Source organism: Talpa europaea, assembly GCF_964194135.1.
Source record: "Talpa europaea genome assembly, chromosome: 3".
In the NCBI taxonomy this organism is placed as follows: Eukaryota; Metazoa; Chordata; class Mammalia; order Eulipotyphla; family Talpidae; genus Talpa; species Talpa europaea.
In genome coordinates this window covers 116,197,290-116,217,630 of record NC_140069.1, presented here as the reverse complement: position 1 = coordinate 116,217,630, position 20,341 = coordinate 116,197,290, and the positions used below count along the sequence as shown (strand labels likewise).

Below are 20,341 nucleotides of genomic sequence, written 5' to 3'. Positions count from 1 at the left end.
TAGATTTATCCATTCTGGTAACCGTTTTATGATTGAGCGCTGATCATGTCACTTTAGGTCATTTAAGTTTATTTTAATTTAGCACAGTCCCTCTTTTTAATTACATTGACTTGTTAAAGGGGCTGGGGCAGGGCCTCCCTGGTGGTACAAGGGGTTAACTCTCACCACTGAAGCTATCCACAGCCACTGCAGCATGAGTTCAATCCCTGGCCAGGAAGCTGACACACATGGTGCAGCAGATCTCTCCTGTCTTGCCTGCTGCTCCCCTCAGCAGTGTATTTCAGTAGATCTGCCTGTTCTGCTGCCCACTCTGTCTATGGTGAATCCTCTCAACCCCCATGCCCACACCTCTGGCCTATACCACAGTTCTTTATTTATTTAAATAAATAAAACTCATTCCTAGTTCTATCTAAAGACTTTATGGATTTGAGTACTTTTTTTTTGCTAGAATATATCATAAATGAGGCACGTTTCAAATTGCAATCACATCAGAAATCACATGATATTTAGTTGACCTCCATTAACCATGCTATGATAGATCACTGGCTTAACATGATTGCCTACCCACCCCCCCCATTACATTTTCTCCTTTGTGAGTTACCTGTATGATGTCCCTTTGGCATTAAATGAATGTTCAGTTCCCCATTAGTCATTCACCAAAGAGTTTAAACATTGAATCAGTAGTCCTTACATAAATCAGTAATTTTATTAAGGTTTGTGATTTTTTTCTAATTCTCTTATTTCTTCTGCATTTATTGTTGACGTTTCAATGTAAACTATGGCTTTCCCTCCTCAACTTAAGCAATTAGGTCATCCTTAAATAGTTTTTACTGGAAAAGCAGGTAGAATATTTTATTACTTAATTATCAACTTCAAAATAAGCAGTTCATCTAATAGATGGTGACAAATTATATTCTTTTATATTTTCCTTTTTGGTTTACTTACAGGCTCATGAATTTTATAGCTTTGGTGTATTTCAGTCTATCATAGTTCTTTTGGTGCTCAAGTTGTTTCAACGTGGCCACTAGGAGGCCCTAGAAGTGTTGTTGTTGCTAATAGTGAAGTAGTATTAAAGACCATGTTCTTAGGAAAGCTAACTCCTAGATATATTGATAATACCTTCCTTAGAAATCCGTGTTATCTTTATCAAACCCAATTTTAAGCTTATGAGTAAAATGCATATTTTAATCACTCTTATAGTTGATACAGAAACATGAAATGTTCAAAAGGAAGGGGGACCTTTAGACCAATTAATTGGTTATAGAGGGTTCTTAGTCTGTAGCTCTAATTCCTAATTCTAAATCAAAGTACAAGTATTTACTAACCCATCTAAAGCCTTTGCTGCTAAGATTTCCTGCTAATAGTTTGTTTCTGTTATGTTTTCTTTGACTTCTTGTTTTAGTTTTCATGAACAAATTACTATCAGGAGAAAAAGTGGTCAGATCTCAGCAACCATGGGTCTACTTAAAACCAAACTCTGTAGTTTGTTTCCTTTAACTCCTGCCAGGATTCTCTATGACTTTACTAATTTAATTCAATGAGACCCTTCCTTTCTAAGCAATACTTTATTTAGATCTAGAATGAAATTAGGTGTGCATTCCAGTTATTTTCTTTGCAATCATCACACACAAGATCAGATACATCTGCATTCTGATAGACTGCCTTCTGAAAGAGCATGTATTTGTAGAACCTCAGCTTATATTAGACTTTTATAAAAAGGGCCCATACATCTCAGCCATTAATGTAGAATTTAAGGATTGTAAACAATGTTATACTTCATTGCAACAAGTCTTCAACAAATGCTTTACCCAGAAGATACACAAGTCTTAATTGTTGATAGGTTGAAAGTAATATATATAAAAAAAAAAAATTGTCTAAATCTTAGTAATCTGTATTTAACTTTTCTGTTCTTTAATTAACCTATTTTTAATAGAATTCTACTATGTACGAAATAAGCATTTAAATCTCACTGAAGGGAAAACTGTTTTTGTTTTAGTATGCCTCTAAGAATGAGTGCATTTCAAAACATTCTATGTGTAAGAATGCTGGAATGTTTTACTTAGAATTACTTCATATAGTGGAAATTTTCCTGACACTTGGTCAAGTTTTACAAGTCAAAATGGGTATGATCCACAGTTAGATTTAGGGACTGGACTAACCTTACAACATATAAACAAAAACTGTTTTCTGGAAGGTTCCACATACAGAAGTCCTTTGTCTTTCTCAAATGGATGAAATTTGAAAACAATTGGAAACCAGGGCCCGGGAAAAGCCTGATTCATATCATAGATCTTGACCCTTTATAATCATAAGGCAGCTGATAGTAGGATCATGTTTCTCCATCTTGTCTGTAGTAGGACCCAGAGAAACACCTTTGTAAGTCCTGGAAGCAGCTAATTTTATGGTTTTCAGGTAACCTTTAAAATGTCCACTCCATATGGTTTGATCCTGTATGTATCCTGTATCCTTTGTAACATAAAAGTGCAAGTGCCTGCCTCCACAGGTACCTTTTGAGAGAATGAGTCTGCCCTTATGTATGCATGGAGAGGGCAGCAAACCCAGAGACTGCCCTGCAGTGGGTAGATGTTTGTTTGGGAAGGTGTGGGGTGTGCCCTTGTGTGGGAGGTAAGGAAGGGAAAGGAAGGAAAGGGTATGCATTTACATCTTAATTATTCAGCCCCTTTAAAGATAGTAAATTAATTCTAAAATCAAACAGAACTTCTTGGTGTGAGTCTGTATACTTTAGTGAGTACAAAAGTGCTGTTTTCCTTTTTAGTATATGTTTCAGGAATGCCTTGAGGATTTGGTATGTTTAGATCCTCGATAATACGGTTGGGGACCTGATAAAAGTATTTTCTAATTCTCCAAATTTATAGCCAACTGTAATGCATGTGGTATTTTGAAACTGCTCAGACATCAGTGAAAATGTTCAAAAGCTGACTTTGTACAAGGTAACTGGCCTGCTTACTTGGATTTAATCAAGTTTAAGAGTCTCAAAAATCCATCTTGCCTTTGAGAAAGGTTTACCAAGTTTTTCATTGTAACAGCATTGTAATCTCTGTATTCTTATTTATCAGTGCCCTGATATATGTGTAAACATATATATGCATCAATACCCATAGATTTTAGGTAGAATTACCAGTGAATTTAAATTTTTTTAAAAAGCACAAACATGCTTATCTAGTGTTGATGTTATTCAAACACATGCCTGGAAACACCAAAAATTTTCAATTAATTCATTGTATATTTGATTTGTGGCAGTTAGATTTTTGTCATGTAACTAACAAATGTCAGAGCCTATAACAATTGTGTACTTTAATTAGAAGCATAACCTGGAAATGTTTGCACTATCAAGAAAGACTAGACTAGAAAAAAATTTTTTCTGATCAATTTCATAAAAATGAAAAATCCGTAAAGTATGAGTATTAGGTTGGATTTTATGGATGGATTATCTGCTTGAAAACAATCGTATTTTAAATGTATTAAAATACTGTGTCTTAATATGACACAGTATTTTCTATCTTGTCAGCATTTTCTTTTGTGAATTAAAAATTTATCCAGCTCTTGCTATTTACATTACTTATGAATGTTGAACTATAATAAAAAGATTCTTTATTGTGCTTGGGTCTTAATATTTGTAGGAGGGAGAAAGGTAATTGTGTATGGGGCAGGGGTAGAGATTTGATGGCCGCATGAGAAATTAATTTAAAGAGATCTGTTGAGGATTCTTATTTAATTTAGAAATACTTCATTGTAGACCATAAGTCTTAACAGGAGTTATAAATTATTTATTTATGAAATGAAAATAAGTATCTGTATAAAGCCAATTCTGGATTTTACAAATTAGATTATTATGTTTATATGTACTTCTTTTTGCTTTACTACTTCATTGGTCATTAAAATCAGTAATCCTGATTAATTTGCAATCAAGTCAAATGCAAAAGCAAAAAATAATACATCAGTTACTTCTATTTTAAAAGAATATGAACAAAATTTTATTATTCAACATGATGGGGGAAAAAAGAACATAAACACCTATATCAGGGGCCTAAATAGGCTATTTTGATAGGGGGCAAAAGAACATAAAGTTAGGAGTACAGGTGATGCACTTGAGTCCCAGTTCTCTTGTAAGTAAATTAGGTAAGTACGTTTTTGCATCTATAAAGTCAAAATCTATTAGCTCCAATCTTGCAGAAAAGATAAAAGAAAAATATGTACAGCATACAGCCAGCATATGCCTAGAAATACATGGTTTAAGCAAGCACTTTATGATATAGATATCATCAGCTTTTATTGTAGTATAGAGAAAAAGACATCTGAAAAGCATACAATTTTGAAACCATTTATTTTTTGTGTGAAATGGTTATTAACAAGCCTATATAAGGTTTGGATTCCAATTAAAGGAAGTGTGTTTTCATGAAGCCTTCAGGGTTTAGTTGTATGTCATGTATCGGGGAGTAGCACTGAATTTGGCATAGGACTTAATAACCTTATTTACAGCTTCTAAGAAATCCTTCTCAGTAGCAATTTTTCGCCGTGCTCTGATGGCAAACATACCAGCTTCTGTGCAGACACTTCTAATCTCAGCACCTTTCAAACAAAAAGAAAATTAATAGGCTTAATTAAAGCAGCCTGACCAGAAAAACCAGCAAATTTAAGCAAGACCTTTCAACTTACCAGTGCTGTTTGGACACAGTCGTGCTAACAACTCAAATCTGATATCTCTTTCAACACTCATTGAACGAGCATGTATCTTAAAAATGTGAGTCCGACCCTAAAATAGGGGAATTGACGTGTTAAAAATGGAAAAACAACACAGGAGGAAAAAAATTCAAGAATTCCTTTTCTTAAATGAATGATTTTCTCACCTCTAGATCAGGTAAGCTAAATTCAATCTTTCTATCCAATCTCCCTGGCCTCATTAGTGCTGGATCCAAAGTATCGGGTCTGTTCGTGGCCATTAGCACTTTAATGTTGCCTCGAGGATCAAAACCATCTAATTGATTGATCAGTTCCAACATAGTTCTTTGTACTTCATTGTCACCTCCAGCACCATCATCAAAACGAGCCCCTAAGAACACAAAAGGAAAAAATAAACTCTTGCATGTAAAGTAGCACTAAGCATAATTGAAAGTACTGTACATCTCATCTCAGATCATGTCCTGCATGCAGCACAAGAAAATGTCTCACTTTTAGGCAAATTCTAAGAGAACAAACTACTTTACAAAAATCTAAGTAGAAAATGATTTTCTGCTTTCAAAAGGATTCATCATAGGTTTATTTACTATAGGCTCCTTTTTTAAATTCTCTAAGGTTTTTTGCTTTGAAAATTAATTTTGTGAAGCAAAAAATACATTTTGCTTCACACAATATATACCTGAGTAGGCAATAAAACACATGCAAACTTGAGCTCCATCATGGTGTTTGCATGCAAGACACTATTATTCAGAATTTCTCAAAACTGTAAAATGATGACTATATTAATAATGTACTAAAACTACAACAGCTTACTATATTGATTTTTACATATTAAGAGTATTCTAGGTTCATGTTAGCCTCTCACTGCAACCGAAAAGGCAAAAACACCCTCCAAATATACATTTTCATTTTTTAAATCATATAAATACATAATATTGCATTAGTGTACTGAGTGTATTTTAAAACACACAACAAGAAATTTTTTAAATGTGATTAAATACAAAGAAAACCATCTGTTTTATACACAATCTACTTTGGAAACCACAGCTTCAGAGCATCATGATATCATAAGGCCTATTCTAACAACACCATAAAAATAATTTGTCACATTGCAACAATATACTGTGGCCTTGAAAACATTAACAAACCCAACATTACTCATCCAGTCTAAAAGCAAGACAAGGTAACCTAACCATCTCCAGTCTATCAAGGTCTGCTATGTTTTCAAGTCATTTTTGTCACAAAGTTAATTAAATAACTGCCTCATCATGACATTTCTTCAGCTACTAAGGAATATTACTATTACATTATTACTCACTATACCACCAGTCTGGGACTACTGGACAATTTTAGAGTTTTCAAGGTCTATAACATTTATTAACATGTTAGTCTGACCTCAAAACCCAAGAAAAACAAGACAGGAGTTCTTTCCTTTGTAAGTTCAGAGTTAGTTAAAATAACTTACTTACATCACACAGGTAATAATAGTGTATTTCACCAAATCTATGAAGCCAAATATTAATTTTATGTACACTTTATAAAAAAACCACAAACTATGTTCCAGTGCTTTCTTATATTATCTGAAGCTACATCCTAATTGAGGAGTTGTTAAAGTGTAAAAATGTGTCTTGTGAATGAAATTAGATAAGTACATAGGTAAAGATTTTCAGAAACTGCAATGAAGTTTTCTTTCTCTCTTTATGACACATCCCTACAGTTATTAGGCTCAGGATAGAGCTGACATTAAAATTTTGTTCAAGATTAATGTATCAAGGGAACTCTACATATAACACTTTAGAACTCTGATGAAACCCAATCTTAATGTAGTTCTCTAGAATATCATTCATACCTCCAATAGCATCAATTTCATCAAAGAAGATAAGGCAGGCTTTTTTTGTTCTGGCCATTTCAAAGAGCTCACGAACCATTCGAGCCCCCTAATGAGAAATACAATTTGTTAATTCAGAATTGGTTTAAAATTTTTTAAATACAGATTTACGCTTCAAACTTTTCAACATGCCTCTCAACCATTAAAATTCAAGACTTAATCTTTCAATGTAGATAGTCATTTTAATGTCACCCATGTTTTATAAATTTTTCATAGAGCTACATAGTTTGTTTTCTTAAAAAAAAGATTTTATTGGGCCTCCCCGGTGGCTCAGCGGTTGAGCGCTGGGTTGCGAAGCTGCCTGCAGCCTCTGAGGCGCCGGTTCGATCCCCGGCTGCTCCCCGGCCACCAGAGGAGGGTCCCACATGGCGCGCAGACCTCTCCTGCCGCCCGCTGCTCCCCTCAGCAGTGTACTTCGGTCCTTCTGCCTGCTCTGCTCCCCGCTCTGGCTCTGGTGAATTCTCTCACCCTCCCGTGCTTCTGACTGTACCCAGTGCTTGTATACACAAAAAACAAACAAACAAACAAATAAATAAAAACATGCCTCTATAAAAAAAAAAAAAATTATAAAAAAAAAGATTTTATTGAAAAAATAATTAACAATCTGACTCAAACCTGTCCAATTAGCCCTAACTGCTTGTAAAATAACTAACATACACAAGTGGAGGACCCTTAGGTCTCATTTCTGCCATGTGGTAGAAAAAGACATATAATCATGTTCTTCCTTTACCCCAGGAGCTTAGTAGGGGAGTTAGATGAAACACTGCAGCATGGGGAGAGTTACATCTTCTCTGTGACCAATTTACTTTACCTCACCAACGTATTTCTGTACAAGTTCAGATCCAATAACTCGAATGAAGCAAGCATCCGTCCTATTAGCAACTGCCCGAGCACAGAGTGTTTTGCCTGTGCCTGGTGGACCAAACAGCAGCACACCCTTGGGGGGCTCAATGCCAAGGTTAACAAACCTCTCTGGCTGTTATGGAGACATAAAATTTTACACTTAGTACTTCTATATAATAAAAATACTTCGATATCAATATATTTGAAATTATTAGTTCCACAATATGTATTTTATCCAAATAAGAATTTTACTCTAAGACATAAGATCTAAACTAGAGTTAGCAATATACAGTCAGTCAATAAAGACTAACTGGCTTTGAAAGATTTCTATTTCTACCGCCCAAAATTAAAACTTTAAACAAAGTTTAAAAATTAGTGTTTAAAAAAAAAGCATTATCTGACAGTTAATCTCCCAGTATCCATTATCTTCCTAAGATTAGTAGGAATCTAAACTCATCTCTTCATGATAGCATTAAAACACATTTCTTCTATAATAACCTCTAGCATATTTTAACATACTTCTAACACTTAAACCTCCTTTATCCCTCTAAAAAACAGAGTTCTTTTATTAACAGGCTAGACCACTCGGTCCTTTGGCTTTCTCTCTATAACTAATCAACTCTCCATACCTCTTCCCCTGAAAAATTTAAGAAAAATATAAAAATTTAAAAGCTTTATATTATGTCAACAAATTCAGTGTTCAGTACACAAAAGACACAGATTTATACAAAGAAATTTCAAATGCAACAGGCTCAACCACTTACATGAAGTAGTGGGGTTTCAACTACTTCTCGAAGTTTCTCAATCTGTTCCTTACAACCACCCACGTCACTATATGTGACATCAGGTTTTTCTTCCACCTAAGACAGGGATGAAAATATATCACATACAACCATAGGATTTTCAATTATAGTCCAAATGATCTCTCCAGTAGAGACCCTATACCCTAAAAGAAAAACCAGACTTGTAGCAAGTAAGAATTTTAATATAAGTGACATATATTGACCAGTGTCCTAGGACTATTTGCTATATTACTTGTTATGACAGATAGATTAGTAAAATAGAAGACTGATAAATTCTCATCAGAAAAATTGTTTACAAAATTTTGGCAACATGCTCATAATTAACATTTACTAGCTAAAAGTTTTAAAACTTTTTTAGAAGATGCAATTAACAGTTAACCTATTCCTTTTCTCTCCCATAGTTTCTTACCTGCATCATGGTAACTGTTGGATCAATCTTAGGAGGCAGTGGAATGTGAATTTGATACTTATTTCTGTCCACACTAAGGAAGTAAAAAAGATACTCACTAACACATTCCTTAAGTGTTCAAAATGTTTGTTAGTGTTTTATTTTCAAAAATATACTTTAAACAAGCAACAGGTACAGAGTCCCTTACAATTATAGAAAGAAATACAAAGAGAGCTTTAAACTCAGGACACTAAACCACCAGCCTCCACTGGCAAAGAAGCTATACAAGAAACCACTGACCTTGCAGAGAGGAGAGGAATTAAAAAATTTACTGAGTGAATTATTATGTATTCTCTATCCATTAACTATATTCTCATAACTAGAGCAAATGCTTCCTCCCTCTACACCATGTTACCTTAAATCGACTCGCAAACACAACTCTAAAGTTCTGCAATGAACTTTGATTATGATATCCAAAGACATTCATAAAAAGCTATACTAGAGGATGGGAAAAAGAGGCCAGTGGAAGGTCAGGAAACAGATGAAGAAGAAAGGACGGTCAGCTGTCATACTCTACTAGCTTATTATCTCTTGGTATTCATGGCACTCAGTTTATTCATTCAAAAGAAAGTCAAGGCCATGAATGTGACATGGTATCTTTAATGAAAGAAGAGTATATATTGTAAATAGAAAACTTACCCAACTCTCATCCCTTCTTCAATGTCAGTAGGTGCTACCTGATCACTGAGGTCTACCACAAACTTGGCAAACTGCTTCACGTTGATAATGTACTTCGGATCTTCTGAATCAGCATTGATTATCTTTGTACACCTAACAAAGCAAAAGGCTTGATTAGAGTAAGGAACCTAACCCACTAATAATGAATTCAAGTAACTAGATTCTCTCCTGGGCTGCAATATAGTCTTGAGCGGGTGTAAACTAGAACACTCAAACTGGGTCACTGTTAAAGATCCCTTTCTAACAGAATATGTTCAATCCCAAGGGTCCACTCAACTTTAGCAAAGCCATGAAGTTTTTAAGATACAGTATGCAAGAAAAGGAAACCCAAAGAGTTTAACACTAAGAAGTTCTCTAATTTTTGATGTTCATAATTAGATTCCTTTTCTAGTGATACACTTCTATATCTCAGGTTACTCTCCTTTTGATCTTCCCTGTAAGACAGTATCTTGTCTTACATCAAGTAAATAAATACTTTCATTCTTTGCAGAGTTTGCACTTCAAATCCATTTTTAATGTTGCTATTTTTACGGTCACCCACATCACTGTATGTGACACCAGGTTTTCACTCTACCTAAGAGATGAAAATGTCTCTTGATTTTTAACTTAAATGTATTCATTTTCTGTGTGACATGAACTCAAATTTGTATGCCATGTACATAGAGTAGAAAACAGTCTACTGTCTTTCCTCTTCTCTACTATCTGTCCTCTAATGAAAAACAAAAACAAAAAACAAGTCATGTTAGAAAGCTGCTGCATAAGCTGTAGCAACAAATATAAAGAGATACAAATTAGTCTCTGAAGTGTTCATCTAGACAGAGCTAAAAACAAAATAAAGGGTAAGTCTTTGGGGTGGAGGCAGAGAAAGAAAACAGTCGTCATTTTTCATGGTGGTTAACTTAATAGGTAATACCTAAAACTAAGTAAGATTGAGAAGCAATCTATAAGACAGCACTATCCATTAGAAATGTGAATGTAAAAACCAAAATAATCAGCTAAAAAATTTAAAAATGGTGTCTCTGAGGAAAAGGAGTTAGGAAAGACAGCTGTTATAGAACTAATGCACTAAGACTATGATAAAACTAAAAAACTAGTAAAGAAAAGAAAAATAGAAAAAAGGAGAAAAAGAAGGATAAGTAGAAAGAAAAATGCCCTTTATCTGTATTAAAAAGGTAAAATTAAAACAAAATTTTCAAGGATTAGACTAGAACATGTAAGAATATGTTTGTAATCTTTTAAGTCTTTTAAGCAATATTAAAACCAAAAGGTATATTTTATTCACCACCTAAAATTTAAAACATTAGTACGACAAAAGATACCCAGAAGTTAAAAAGACTGGGGAAAATATGTGTAGCATATTTAAGAAAAGATTGATATGAACAATTTATGAAGTGCTCCTAAAAGTTATCAAGAAACAAACCAATAGAACACAGTATGACACAGAAATACAAATGCATAATAAATATAAGTAGATATCATAGGGGGCCTCCCAGGTGGCGCAGCGGTTGAGCGCTGGGTCGCGAAGCTGCCCACAGCCTCTGCAGCGCCGGTTCGATCCCCGGCTGCTCCCCAGCCACCGGAGAAGGATCCCACATAGCGCGCAGACCTCTCCTGCTGCCCGCTGCTCCCCTCAGCAGTGTACCTCAGTCCCTCTGCCTGCTCTGTTCCCCGCTCTGGCTCTGGTGAATTCTCTCACCCTCCCGCGCTTCTGACTGTACCCATTGCTTGCACAAATAAATAAATAAATAAATCCTTTTTTTTATTTTTTATAGAGGCATGTTTTATTTATTTGTTTGTTTCTTTGTTTATACATGCACTGGGTACAGTCAGAAGCGTGGGAGGGTGAGAGAATTCACCAGAGCCAGAGCAGGGAGCAGAGCAGGCAGAAGGACCAAAGTACACTGCTGAGGGGAGCAGCGGGCGGCAGGAGAGGTCCGCGCACCATGTGGAACCCTCCTCCGGTGGCCGGGGAGCAGCCGGGGATCGAACCAGCGCAGAGGTCGCCGGCAGCTTCGCAACCCAGCACTCAACCGCTGCGCCACCGGGGAGAGCCAATAAATAAATCTTTAAAAAAAAAAAAAAAGCAGGTATCATAATGGTAGCACAATGCAAATTAAAATGAAAAATTTTTACCCAAATGATGAAAGTATGAAAACAGTCATTACATTATCTTCTATTGATCAAACAGGTATTTCCCTTCAAACCTCTTATAAACTGATCAAACCACTTTTTTTTAATAGATTTTCAAAACTATACATGCTTTTGACTCCATAATACTATTTCTAGTGAGCTATATTATAGAAAAGTATGCAAATACAAAGAAATATTTAATGTGAATGGTGTGTAGCACTGCATATACTAACTGAAATTGCAAGAGGTCCAACAGTTGTGGAAAATTATGTAATTTTTTAAAAATAAGAGAAAACAAGAAATAAAGAGGTATGTATATCAAAGATAATGAAAGATCTTTAAAACATGTAGTTATTTCTTGTGATTTTTTTAAAAAGACTTATTTATTTATGCATACAAGAGCTGGAGTACAGGTCAGAGGTGGGGATAGAGGGAGGATTCACTAGTACCAGAGTGGGGAACAGAACAGGCTGAAATACACTGCTGAGGGGAGCAGCAGGAGAGACAGGAGAGGTCTGCTGAGCCATGTGCCAGGGACTGAACTCATGCTGCAGAGGCTGCAGACTGCTTCAAAGTGCTGTGCTTATAACCCCTTGCGCCACCAGGGAGGCCCAAAACATGTAGTTATTTCTATCAAACAAATCAGGATATGTTTCTTTGCATGGAAATATATATGTAAGTATACAGGAGAATTAAGAAGACCAAAGCAGGCCTCCCCGGTGGCGCAGCAGTTGAGTGCTGGGTTGTGAAGCTGCCTGCAGCCTCTGCAGCGCCAATTCGACCCCCAGCTGCTCCCCAGCCACCGAAGGAGGGTCCCACATGGCGCGCAGACCTCTCCTGTCGCCTGCTGCTCCCCTCAGCAGTGTGCTTCGGTCCTTTTGCCTGCTCTGCTCCCCGCTCTGGCTCTGGTGAATTCTCTCACCCTCCCGTGCTTCTGACTGTGCCCAGTGCTTGTATAAATAAACAAACAAACAAATAAATAAATAAATCTTTAAAAAAAAAAAAAAAAAAAGAAGACCAAAGCATTTTCAGTAGTTATGTCCGAAGAAGGAAGGTTTTCATATTTGTGCATCTTTCTATGTTATTTGGATCTTTTATGACTAAATCTTCACTTATTTCTTGAATAACTGTATAAGACATATAGTTTAATCCCAATACCTTTGTAGTGTATTTACTTGGAATGAGTGGAAATTGTTTATGAACTATTGTATTATCCCCAAGACTAAAAAGTTCCTGCGCATACAGGTAAAAATAAATTTCCACTGAACACTATGCATACCTTGCAACCTGCAAAGGCTGTTCACTCTGGAGTGTTTGCTTATCTGCAGCCAAATCCCAGAGTGCAGGTGGGGCCAGGCCAGTGTCAGACTCTTTAATACCTGCATAAAGATTACAAAATTCACTGAAATGTAATGCATTACCCTACAGCCTCAGTACTACTTACATTTTAGACTAAATAATTTATTGTGTATTACAGGATGGCAAGCAACACCTCTAGCCTCCAGCTACTCGATGCTACTAGCACCACCTCTCCCTCAAGTTATGAAAATCAAGGCTGCCAAATAACACTTGCAGGGTTAGGGTATAAAGTAAAATCACCCTGGTAGAGAACTGCCCTAAAGCACAAACCCAAAATTTAACACTATATTTTACATTTTTCGTGCAGGTCAAATATTATACAGCTTCACCACTCGAAAGTTCCCAAGAAGAAAAGTGTCCAATTATTAAGCAATAGCCAACTTACTGCAAGCAGTACCCGTGAGATCATATCTTTATTTAATAAGAAATTTTGACTTGCATTTTAGAGTTCACCAAACTAGGTTTTGACTAATAGAAACACTACTTACTTAGATGATGATGTTTCTTAATTGCATAGGCAATTAAACTTGGTTGTAAAAGGTAGTGAAAGAGATTGTTAAATGAGAGTAAATTTCTTAACAGATAAGAATAATGAATTTTTTAAATCTATAGTCCATGAAAAAGTTTTTGTATTTAAACTCATTGATGTAAAATTAACAGATAAATTAAAGAGACAGAACAGGAATAAAAAGATATGTACCGGTGAGTTCATTAATTTTCTTGAGAAGTTGTTGAATGTCATCTTCAACCTGCTTGATCTGCCTAGAGTAAGTACTCTGACCCTAGAAGATAAAAATCAGTTTAATTAAACAGCAGGATAGCAACAATTTATTAAACACAGGTAAAATCTTAAATTACAACCGTAATAGCTATTATTGTCCCAAAACTTGTAAAGTGAAAGACTATCATTTTCAGAAGTATTCCTGAACCAATATTCCCAAGACAGACAATGCACCTTTATATAAAATAATGAATGAAAGGGCCTCCCTGGTGGCACAGGCAGTTGACTGCTGCACTGTGAAGCTATCTGCAGCCTCTGCAGCACTGGTTCAATCCTGGCCAGCCAGGAAGAAACCCACATGGCGCAGCAGACCTTCCCTGTCTCGCCCGCTGCTCCCCTCAGCAGTGTATTTCATCAGTTTGCCTGTTCTGTTCCCCGCTCTGTCTCTGGTGAATCTGCTCACCCTCCCGCACATCTGGCCTGTACCCCAGTTCTTGTATAAATAAATAAATCTTTAAAAAAAAAAAATGAATGAAAATCATGAGTGGATTATCCAAAACTCCAGCCCATTTCTATGCACTGAAATTTTCCATTTCAGACTTAATTCAGTTACATACATTTTAAATATAATAAACATTTCTATAAATTCTTTCAACTATCTTTCACTATAATACCACACTTTGATTACAAATACTACAAAAAACCTAGAAGTTTATATAGTACTTTTGTAGCTTTTGTAATTTAATATTTAATAAAATATTATTTGATATTTAATATATTTAATATTTAAATATTAAAACACATTTAATATTCTCTGATCTAGTCTAGATAAAAACTTTAGATAGGTCTTTTTTTTTTCAATGAAGATTACTTTAAACTGCTAGAAATTCTCTACTTATTTTGGGAGGAAAATACCAACAGTTATTTCAAATAAAAAAAACACCAATATTTTATAGACATTAAAATTACTTACATAAGTTTTCAGCAAGGCAATATCCCCCTCATCCAGGGCTAAAAAAAAAAGAGATTACAGATGAGAACAAAAAAAAAAAAAAAAAAAAAAACCTAGAGCCAACAAGTATTTTCTGTTTAATTCAAATTACATTCATCAAGTGAGAAAAATTGTAAAAAGCTGTAATGATGTAATATAAATATCAAATAATCCCTGGACTCAGAAGCCTTTAATCGGGTGAAGATGGATTAAAAAAGCACCACAGTTAAAGAGTATCGAAGTGATGTAACACAACAAAAAGAGGGACCTGAATCAACAGATTTAGAACCAAAACCACCTGCACACTAATCCTAGCAAGCTCATCCTAGCATTTTCTAAGTAATCTTGCAGAAACCATTTAATCTCTCTGAGTATCAATTTTCTCATCTGAAAAATACAAATGGTACTAAATATACCCTCCTTGTTGCTGTAAAGATCAAACAGGATATGGATTAAAGCACGTAAAATTCTATACACATTAGTCATAACTTTTCAAAAGAAACATTTATGAATACATTCCAAAAATAACATACCCAGAGAAATACACAAAGCAAATATTAAATTCCTGTGACTAAATTTTCCACTAGGTGTCTGAATAACTGAGGTTTGCAGTGTCTTAAAAAAACTTTCAAGAGAGAGAACAGGGTGAAAGTAAAGAGAAAAATGTTCTTTCTTTGGGGGAAATGGAAGAGAAAGAGTGGTTGAAATTGTTTAGGAAGGTAAGAATAAGAGAAAAGGGCCTCCCCGGTGGCACAGCGGTTGAGCGCTGGGTTGCGAAGCTGCTCGCGGCCTCTGCAGCACCGGTTCGATCCCCGGCCTCCGGGCGAGGGTCCCACATGGCGCGCAGACCTCTCCTGCCGCCCGCTGCTCCCCTCAGCAGTGTACCTCTTCAAGTCTGCCTGTTCTGTTCCCCACTCTGGCTCTGGTGAATTCTGTCACCCTCCTGCGCTTCTGACTGTACCCAGTGCTTGTATAAATAAATAAATAAATATTAAAAAAAAAAAAAAGAATAAAGAGAAAAGATGGGGGGGCTGGGACCAAGAATGTTTTTAAATACCCTAGAATAGAAAAAAAAGGAAACAGCATAGAGATGAGACTACAAAAGGGGCTAATGTAAGAAGCAATGTATGTAAATGGCATGCATAACTCACGCACTGTGGGTAAAGGTGTCAAGTGTTGGCTCTACAGAGAATAATTTGGCACTACCAAAATTGTGGCCCCATTTCTAAAATTTACCTGCTGCTTGTTTGTGCATGTGATAAAAGGTATATGAACAACAGCATTTGTTGCTCTCTAACATTCAACAGGCTGGAAGAAATCTAAATGTCCATCAATAATGATTATTACTTACATTATTGTACACCCAAGAAAGTAGGATACTACGCATGTGTGAGCTATAGACTATGAACTTTTCCCTAAAATACATTAAGATTGAAAAAAAAAAAGATGTGCAGCATGCTACATTTATGTAAAAAGGAAACTGTATAAGCAAAATTGCTTGTATATACATAGAAAATAGAGAGAAAACGCAAAATGTCGACATTAGCTGCCTCCGCAGATAAATGGGTCACTTAGATCAATAAGACACTAATCAATCTGTTTTCTCTCGCTTTTTAGTTTTGAATCATGACAATGCATTATCTAATCAAAGAAATGTTGTTTTTAAAAAACCGTGTCTCAGGATCTGGCCAACACAGAGATAGCTCCAACCTGTCACACTTCAGAGGGAGGAGAAGAGAAAACAAGACCCAGGTGACCGAGTACCGCCATACAGAAAGTTTTCGAGGCCTGAAAGGCCAAGCAGGGTGCGTGACGTCTCAGTGCTAACTATCAGTAAAAATTTCGATCCGAGGGGGATGAATAGAGGACTTGGAGTAGGATGAGGTAGGCAAAGAAGGCACGTAGGCTACCACGGCTATAATCCCAGACTATAAATCACTAGGGGCACAAAAGGGCCTCAGCGCCCTGCTTGGGGCACGAATCAAGCCTCCCCATCCAGGACCAAGTGTAGTCCTGCCGCGGGCCCGAAATCCTGCCTATGGCAACTGACCTCGGATGGGCTTGTCGTCTTTTTCATCTTCTTTGGTTTTCCGCTGATCCGCACCGAGGTAATCCGGCATTTTGGCCGACCAAGAGCTCCGGCACCTCAGTGATTACACAGCACCTTCCCGGGTTCCGGTGGTCCGGGGCCTTCTGCCTCCCCACCGGAAGCAGAGCCGGGTTCCGTGGGTTCCGTTACGCCGCTAGGGGCGGCAGAGAGCGCTGTGTGGAGAGTAGGAAGAATTCCTGTGAGAAGGTCCTGTCAGTGCCCTGGCCCTTTACCAAAACAATTTTCCAGACCATCCCTGGCTCGACCGTTGGATATAAATCCCCGTTTAGTCATTTGTTGACTATACACTCTTAGTAACTAGTTTACTTGCTTTAATCTCTCCCCTTTTCGTCGCTGGGTTGTGGAGGGGTTGAGAGTGTCAAGTATCTAGCATATTAGAGATGGAACAAGTAAAGGCTAGACTTAAAAATAGAGTGAAGGTCAGTCTGAGGTTAACGGGAATAAGGAATTTACAGAAGAAAATATTGTGAGTTGGGCCTCCCCGGTGGCGCGGCGGTTGAGCGCTGGGTTGCGAACCTGCGCGCAGCCTCTGCAGCACCGGTTCAATTCCCGGCTGCTCCCCGGCCACCAGAGGAGGGTCCCACATGGCGCGCAGACCTCTCCTGCCGCCCGCTGCTCCCCTCAGCAGTGTACTTCGGTCCTTCTGCCTGCTCTGCTCCCTGCTCTGGCTCTGGTGAATTCTCTCACCCTCCAGCACTTCTGACTGTACCCAGTGCATGTATAAACAAATAAATAAATAAATCTTTAAAAAAAAAAGAAAATATTGGGCCTCCCCGGTGGCTCAGCGGTTGAGCACTGGGTTGCGAAGCTGCCCGCGGCCTCTGTGGCACTGGTTCGATCCCCGGCTGCTCCCCGGCCACCGGAGGAGGGTCCCACATGGCGCACAGACCTCTCCTGCCGCCCGCTGCTCCCCTCAGCAGTGTACTTCGGTCCTTCTTCCTGCTCTGCTCCCCGCTCTGGCTCTGGTGAATTCTCTCACCCTCCCGTGCTTCTGACTGTACCCAGTGCTTGTATAAATAAATAAATAAATAAATAAATAAATAAATAAATCTTTTAAAAAAAAAAAAGAAAAGAAAATATTGTGAGTTATATCGAATAAGGAGGTGACATCCTAAATATACACCTCGACAATAAGGAAACACAATTTGAAAAATGGGGATTGAGGAGTGGGGAATAGAGGAAAGAATAGTGCTCCACAGAGGGCATGCAAATGGCCAACAAGCACATGAAAAATGTTAAGCATCCCTAGTCATTAGAAAAATACAAATAAAACCAGTTGGGATGGTTACTATTAAAAGGAAAAAAAGAGGGCCTCCTCTGGTGGCGCAAGGGGTTGAGCATAGCGCTTTGAAACAGTCTGCAGCCTCTGCAGTGCGAGTTCGATCCCTGGCTAGGGAATTAACCACGTGACGCAGCAGACCTCTCCTGACTCGCCCACTGCTCCCCTCAGCAGCGTGCTTTGGTCTATCTTCCTGTTCTGTTCCCTGCTCTGTTTCTGGTGAATCCTTTCATCTCCCACACCTCTGGCCTATGCCCCAGTTGTTGTAATTATAAATAAAAATAAATCTTTTTTAAAAAGTGATTTTAAAAAAAGAGAGAAACAAATGCCTTTGAGGATGTGGAAAAGTGGAAATCTTGTGCATGGTGGTGGTACTAGAAAATGATGTAACCACTATGGAGAATAGTATGATAGTTCCTCAAGAAATTAAAAATTGAATCAACACATGACTTAGCAAATCCACTTCTGGGTATATACCCAAAAGAATTGGAATAAGGGCCTCAAAGAGATACTTGTACATCCACATTCATAGCAGTGTTAATCACAATAATGAAATTGTGGAAGCAACCCATAGACACATGAATGAATAAGCAAAATATACATATGATGGAATAATAATCTGTCTTTAAAAGTAAAGAATAAATAATAAAAAAAATAAAAGTAAAGAAATTCTAATACATACTAAAGTTTGAGGATGTTATGCCAAATTAATTAGCCAGTTTAAAAAAAAATAATCAACTGTGTGATTCCACTTACATGAGATATGTAGAGTTGTCAAGTTCATAGAAACAGAAAGTAAATGGTAGTGCGCAGGGTAGGAGAATATACAAATGGGGAGTTATTTAATGGTTAAAAAGTTTCAATTTTGCAAGATAAAAAGTGTTCTGGAGACTTTTTGCCCCACCCCACCCCACCCCCCAATGAATGTACTTAACACTTCTGCATTATACATTTAAAAATGATTAAGGTGATTATTTAATTTTATGTGTATTTTACTGCAATTAAAAAATCAGCATCGGGCTTCCCCGGTGGCGCAGCGGTTGAGCGCTGGGTTACAAAGCTGCCCGCAGCCTCTGCAGCCTCGGTTCGATCCCCGGCCCCTGGCGAGGGTCCCACATGGCGCGCAGACCTCTCCTGCCGCCCGCTGCTCCCCTCAGCAGTGTATTTCGTCATTCTGCCTGTTCTGCTCCCCGCTCTGGCTCTGGTGAATTCTCTCACCCTCCCACACTTCTGACTGTACCCAGTGCTTGTAATAAATAAATAAATCTTTAAAGAAAAAAATCAGCACCTTTATGACCTTCGAGATGATGATGGCATGAATGGGGGAGGTGAGATAAAAAAAATCATTAATATTAAGAAAGTGGACTCAGGCTACTTTGCACTATAGAGTCTGTTTTAATAGTGATTGCTAATAAAGAAATGAGTTGGGAGATGATTAGTTTGGTTTTTGAAATTGTTATAGGACAGGGAGAGGGACAGCCCAAATCCCGCAAACCTGCCTATTCTAAATGGGTTCTGCCATCCGCCGCATCAACACAAAACATATGAGACTTTAATGGGAAGGAACTTTAATAAAACTAGGAAACAATACAGGTAAGGCCAAGAGTCTAGTTTCTAAATGAAGCACCCAAAGTTACCCGTCCCCTCGTGGGTAAAAGTCCATCCATATGGGATTGGCCCAGAGCAAGGCCCCAAGGCCTGCCACAAGTCTAAAGCATCTTCCAGTGGGGACCCACAGAAAAGGATCACAAACAACCAAACAAGCCCGGAAGGAAAAGAGCAAAATCAACATCAAGATAAAAGCTGCCATGGTCACCTCTCCACGGGTCTCATCCACATCTGTGTCACCCAGTCCACGACCAAAAGACAAGCGTAGTTTCTTTACGTGTCTCTAGGCTCCATGCGTCTCCTCCAGGTCTCCTGGCTCCATCCTGCTTCCTTCCTCAGTCTCTTCTGCAGCTTCTCCTCTTCCTGCTCAGCTCCACCCTCCCTTGGGTGGGGCAGGGAACCTCCCCCTTTCCTGGGGACCACCCTGTTGCAAAATGACAATTTTGGCATGTGACAGATATACAAGACAGCTCAACGTGTGTAACAGTGAAAATGTAATTCATAAAGAATAATGGCTAATTTTTGTTGCTCTTTACTAAAGACTGGGATACCGAGTCTTCTATTTTGCCTAACTTTTCCCAGCTACTGCTGTTACGGAATGAGTTTACCCACTGGTTTCCTTTTGCTAGTTCTTGCTTTTGCCCTCAAGCTTAGAACGAAGCATACAGAAGGAGAGGACAATTTATATTACTATAAGTAAGTTCCAGAGTCCTATAATTGGGACTATCTTAAAGGAAATCTTCAGGTTGTCATGGCGGGGTAAAAATGTTGGCCGTGGAACAGAA

At 37.7% G+C, this 20,341-nt stretch overlaps 1 protein-coding gene across 1 annotated transcript; it reads right to left on the bottom strand.

The window, feature by feature from the left end:
* Positions 1 to 4,432: 4,432 nt before the first annotated feature.
* Positions 4,433 to 16,679, bottom strand: PSMC2 (proteasome 26S subunit, ATPase 2; the record flags this gene model as incomplete). The annotated part of the gene is made up of 12 exons (XM_084230176.1): positions 4,433 to 4,590; positions 4,678 to 4,774; positions 4,869 to 5,071; positions 6,548 to 6,635; positions 7,398 to 7,562; positions 8,194 to 8,289; positions 8,642 to 8,714; positions 9,320 to 9,451; positions 12,768 to 12,867; positions 13,548 to 13,629; positions 14,542 to 14,579; positions 16,610 to 16,679. 12 exons carry the CDS (start codon positions 16,677 to 16,679, stop codon positions 4,433 to 4,435), a joined length of 1,302 nt encoding a protein of 433 aa, XP_084086302.1.
* Between the last annotated feature and the right edge of the window lie 3,662 nt (positions 16,680 to 20,341).